The sequence below is a fragment of the Sinocyclocheilus grahami genome, unplaced genomic scaffold (assembly GCF_001515645.1).
Source record: "Sinocyclocheilus grahami isolate Dianchi unplaced genomic scaffold, SAMN03320097.WGS_v1.1 scaffold1081.1, whole genome shotgun sequence".
NCBI classification, from domain to species: Eukaryota; Metazoa; Chordata; class Actinopteri; order Cypriniformes; family Cyprinidae; genus Sinocyclocheilus; species Sinocyclocheilus grahami.
Window position 1 is genome coordinate 265,318 of NW_015506260.1, and position 6,003 is coordinate 271,320.

Below are 6,003 nucleotides of genomic sequence, written 5' to 3' on the forward strand. Positions count from 1 at the left end.
ATGAGCTTTGTAAAAATCTACGTGTTTCAGAAAGGCGGGGCATAGAGGAGAAACAATAATGTACAGTATGTGGACAATAATGTGTTTTTTGAACCTTAACCGCATAAACACATTTCATTACACCAAATTCACAAAATCATGTTCTTTTTAGCAACATCATATGACCCCTTTAAGAAAAAAAGAAGGTTACAGTGAAACCCTTACAATGGTGAATTGTGCCAGTTATTAGAAGATTTAAATTATAAATGATTTAAATGTGAAGCTTATCATTTTATAATTCTTCTGTTAAAACTTGTGTATTATTTCAGCTGTAAAGTTGTTGTCATTTTTTTTCACAAAAAAAATTATGTTTTTTTTCATACGTTTGAAACAGTCAGTGTTTTAAAGGGGTCATATGATGCTGCTAAAAAGAACATTATTTGTGTATTTGGTGTAATGCAATGTGTTTATGCGGTTTAAGGTAAAAAAACACATTATTTTCCACAAAATATACATAATTATTGCTCCTCTATGCCCCGCCTTTCTGAAAGCGTCGGTTTTTACAAAGCTCATCGTTCTGAAACGTGAGGTGTATGCTGATTGGCCAGCTATCCAGTGCATTGTGATTGGCTGAATACCTCAAGTGTGTGACGGAAATGTTACGCCCCTTACCATACTGTGATGCCGTGTCCCGGCGCAATGAGACAACACCAATAAAACCCATTACAAACGAGGCATTCGTTGCATCCAGTGGGGACATAATTACTGATTATAATGACTTATACTGTCTTTTTACGTGTTGTGTTGCATCGCACCGTGTAAACATAAAACCATGTCTGCATTTGTGATCGGAGAAACGACAAACAACAAGCACTACTCTGCACTGCTCAAAATCCGCGTTTGAATCATCAGTGGCAAATTATTACAGGATAGTCTTTTAAATTATCCAAAGACTATCCTTGCAAAGTTGGATAGAAACAGCCTTTGTGCACAGACACATTGTAGGCTACTCTGCAGGTGAGGAACAGTCGGTGGGCTTGAGAACGGCACGGCCAGTGGATTTGACGAAGGAGCGGCCGACGGGCTTGCGGCAACCACATGTGACAACCCCGGGCTGGACTCCGCTTCGTCCATGGTGAAAGCCGATCCGGCGATCCACAGCGCGAAGTTGATGTATTTCCTCAGCGACCAGCACGGGTCAGCTCCAGGCATGACGAAGCGGATATCGTCCTCTTTTGGAAGACCAAACAAAGTAGTTTCGCTTTCACAACGAAACACAAGGCAACAACAATACTACAGCGAGAATAAAAGTTACGCCTTCTATCTTTACGTGAACATTTGGGCGGTGTTATGCAAATCTTCCCACATCTTGAGGTAGACATGTGGGGGCGTGTTAGAACGAGCCGTTTTAGGTAGGTGTGGCTGACTCTTAACTTTTATAAAGAATAACTCTTTGGATTTGAGACTTTAGTCTTTGCAACTTTACAGATCTTCTTTATGCACCAAGAGCTTGTAACACTCCAAAGAGAAAGGAAAAATTGAAATCGCATCATATGACCCCTTTAAATATCTTGAAACAAATCATCTGAACAAGGTCTGGCGTTAAAATTATTAGAGAAATAATGCTCTTTTATTGACTGAACGCAAGTGCTTATTGCGATAGAAAACACTGTAACGGTTTCACTGATGTAAGAAATATTTTTGTTTGCTTGGGTGGTAATATTAGGCCTATTATATTAATAGGGAAGGGGGCCCAAAAATGTGTTTTGCCTATGTGACGGATGTTAATAAGAGTGTGCACTCACAATCTAAATTAATGTATTTCACTAATGAGCCTTCCTTTCAATTTTTATGTATTTACTTTATATTAGTTGTTCACGAAAACGTGATAATTTAATTTTGTACTTTATTTGTGTCATTTTCGGAAAAAGAGTTTTATATTCATTTTACGTCGTGACGTCATTTCTGTTCAGCCCGCGCTGCGTCCTCAGACTGCATTGAGCACGCTGAGGAGAGGTGGGAAGAAAATCACAGAACGAAAACCTTTATCATTGTTGTACTCTCTCTCTACTCCATCCAGTATCTGCATGCTCCATGTTAATAAACCCTCCATCAGCAGCAGTTCCAGTGATCCGCCTCTTCATTTATAACACAACGCAGACCGCTTGAAAGCACAGAAAAGGGGGCCGGTTACACCTATATCACGAAAATAAGTAAATCCGGCCCTGGCTGCTTGGTAAAGCCTTGCAGTAGCTGTTCATGCAATGTGTGAGCAAGGTCTGCATTTCATGTTGCACTGTGGTTGGCTATACTCACAGCGGCCTCACACAGGTAATGCTCTTCAAAATTTCACACCCTTTCAGAATTTTAATCAGAAAAGCATTATAATAAACAAAACAAGATTTGAAAAAAAATCCATAATGCTAAAACAAAAAAGTAACATCCAATCGTTTTACTACAGAGTGTCACAAAATAAATATTTGTTATAGTTGCAGTGAGCATCTTATCTTTATTAATGAAGCAATTAGCATCAGTATAGTTTTCACCTGTCCATAATGGCATCTTTACGCACTCAAATTGTTCTCAAACTGCTTTGTATAAGTTTTGTAAGGGAAATGTTTTAGTAGAAATAAAACAATTCACCAAATGACCAGCGAAGAGAGCAGCGAAGTGTTCTGAGTCTCAGCTTAACCTTGCAAAATGGACTTTAGCAATACCATGGTACAATGGTGTATCAGGATTAATTATTATTACCAAATTCATGTAGTTTGGTAGTAGCATGCAGTTTGGATGTTTTAAATAATTTGTTCCTTTTTTAGCAAAAACTTAATATAATAAAATAATATATAATTATAATAACTACATATATAAAAAAACAAATTCATGTTTAATATATAATAATCATATATAATTTATATTAATAGATTTCATAAGCATAATGCATATTCTACTAATTAAGAAATGTGTGTTTTTGTTTTTTGTGTTAGATGTGTGTGTGAAATCTGTATGTGTAAACTTGCTTGTGTTGGAAAGAATGATTTTTCACACTGTGATATTAATAAATACTGTCAGACAGTCTTGTTGACCACACATGACATTTTATTGGCTATATCCACAGGTTTCAACTGACAGTCATTTCTGTATAGGACTACAAGTTAGTAAAAAACAAGTGTTTTTTTCTTTCTTCTTGTTCAAGAAATCATAAATGATGTGGGGAAAAAATGGCAGAAGGCCTTAAACAAAGTTACTTTTTGCCGTTGAAACTCACAGTTAAGAATCAATAATCAGATTTACACTCATCACCCCAAAATCTGATGTGTGCTTTTATGATTCGTCTGTGACCACAGCAAAATGTAGAATGTGTCCTCTGCTGCAAACTCTGTGGTAATGTGTGTCACAGTGGCTGTATCTTTTGCATTTCACAGATCATGAAAAGCAAGCTTCTCTATGCTTATCTTATCAGTAATAGCCCTCAGTGTTTTATTGTTGTTTCTACTAGCCAGTTCTGAGAAAAGACACAGTGAAGAACATGAAATAAAACTATTTTACATTCAGTCTAAACTAATATGAAACCATTAGCAGGGTAGAGAGGAAAAGAAAAAAACTTATTTGACATACCAGTTATCATAAACACATTTTGATTTAATGAATTACATTTCAGTAAATTATGTGTTATGACTTTGGTAGAACTGTGAGAATGTTACAAACAATGGGACAATTTAATAGGTCAGAAGTAATAATTAAAATAAATAATAAAATCAAATAAACAATCGAAAACTGAAACTTATACATGTTTTTTTTATACAAACCGATTTTCTTTTTTTCTTAAAATTTCATACTCAATTTTAAGGCATGGTTTAAAATATAAGACATGTCTCTGGTGAAAATGAAAAGTCAGTAAAGGAGTGAAACCCTTTAAAATATTTTGAATTAGCCTTTTTTAAAATGAAATATCATGGAAGACCAAAGTATGAAGATGTTGTTTCCAAAAACATCAAGGATGTCGGACTGTCTGCGGTGACATGTCATGTAATGTTGTTTTATTGTCTCTTGCTGAACAATACTTTGTGCTGATTGGGCGTGATCTTTATCATCATCATCATGGCTGTATGCGCAGAGAGACTAGAAAGAATGTGGCCTACAATCTTTTCTATGGCTAATGTAATAATTACAGTTATTGCTAGATACACTCTAACCTAAAATTGATCAAATCCAGAGACTCTTAATGTAAGTCCAGAAACAAGGTGTTATGTTGAACGTACATCAGCGGTGGTCATTTATTTTAATATATACTTTATATTTTGCTACTATGCCATGATGAACGACTGTGCAACTATCAGCATTTGTTTCACCTCACACATACACATATCCATTACGGTACTATTCACATACAAATCAATAAGCTTGATTGAGTATTTATCATCATGTATGGTTGAACTTATTGAGGTGAAAAGGATGATGCCCTGACAGTTTTCTTATCAGAATAATAACAAAATAATATCACATACAACATTCAGCTAATGGCTAATCCAAAAAATGTAAACATCAGAATCCCACCTTCGAGTAAAATTCTGGATAGAAAATGTTATTTAAAAAAAAGTTTTGCTAAATCCCAACTCCTCCCTACGCAGATCTAGCTGCTGCAGATCTCTAACTTTGGTTTGTTAACTGTTTGATAAAAACAGTACAAAAAATACTGCTGTATAAAAAACCGAATCAAGCTCTCAAGTCTCCGCATGAAAATTGCACAGCATTATTTTTTTAAATCTTGTTCTTCCTCGAAATAAAGAGCTGGTATAATAAGTATCGCCGCAGTTGCCGAAAGGCTCTCGTTTTTACTTTCTATGCTTTTTCCAAAACTACAGTTGGTACTGTTGCACTTCTAATCCAGTTCTATATTATTTATACCGTCAAGTCATCTGACCTTGCCCGACTGCTGGCTTTGCTCAGGCTGCTAAGCGGTCGCGTGTCTTCTATCGTCTCGCTGGCGTCCACATCTGCTTCGATGGCCAACTCGTCCTCGTCTTCATCCCTGCATACAATTCCCGCCGCCGCGTTCGGTCCTATCACGGTCGTCTGGGCATAGGAGGGCAGCGTTTCGTCATACACCTTAGACACGTCTTTCTTAGGTGCTGTCGCCTTGTCCGTTTTCTCCTCAAATGGCTCGTACGGAGCTGGAAGCCGGCCAGCCTCCATTCCCCCTACCTCAGTCAGAGGGAAGAAGTGCGACGTGGCTTTGTCCTCCTCCAGCAACTTGTAGCCTTTGGCTTTCTGGATCGAGGAGGACGCTATGGAAGGCAAGGCCTTCTCGGCCGCCCCTGGTCCCTCAACTTGTGGCTGCACCGGTTTACGGAACACAAAGTGGATCTTTTTCAAACCCAAATGGCTGATTTCCACAAAGTTGAGGAAAAGCGAGACGCAGGCCACGGCTAACATGAAGATGATAAACACAGTTTTCTCGGTAGGCCTTGAGACAAAGCAGTCGACTGTGTTTGGGCATGGCCAACGGCTGCACTTGTAGAGCGGCAGGATTCGGAAGCCGTACAAGTAGTACTGGCCCACCACAAAGCCTACCTCAAAGAGAGTCTTGAAGATAATGTGGCAGATATAGGTCCTCAAGAGAGTGCCCTCTAGACGGAACTTCTTGCTGCCCTTTGTGCTCGTCTCCTTGGCCGTACGGACGCTTCCCTGATCGGGCGCGATCGGCAGCCTCTCCTCATTCATCTCTTGCTGCCTGTTGAGCTCAGCCTCCTCCCGTTCCTTGCGCTTCTCCTCCATGTGTACGTGGTGGACAGCATGGCCCACGTACACCAAAGAGGGTGTGGAAACAAAGATGATCTGGAGCACCCACAGGCGAATGTGCGAGATGGGGAAGGCCTCGTCGTAGCAAACGTTCTCGCAACCCGGCTGCTGCGTGTTGCACACGTAATCCGATTGCTCGTCGCCCCACACGAACTCTGCGGCCGTGCCCAGGATGAGGATTCGGAAGATGAAGAGGACCGTGAGCCACACCCTACCGATTAC

General features: G+C 39.3%; 1 protein-coding gene across 1 annotated transcript; it reads right to left on the reverse strand.

The window, feature by feature from the left end:
• Positions 1–2,964: 2,964 nt before the first annotated feature.
• Positions 2,965–6,000, reverse strand: LOC107566528 (gap junction alpha-8 protein-like; the record flags this gene model as incomplete). Its single annotated transcript, XM_016251990.1, has 1 exon — positions 2,965–6,000. A coding segment is annotated over one exon (1,119 nt), but the record flags the coding sequence as incomplete, so codon positions are not given.
• Positions 6,001–6,003: the final 3 nt, after the last annotated feature.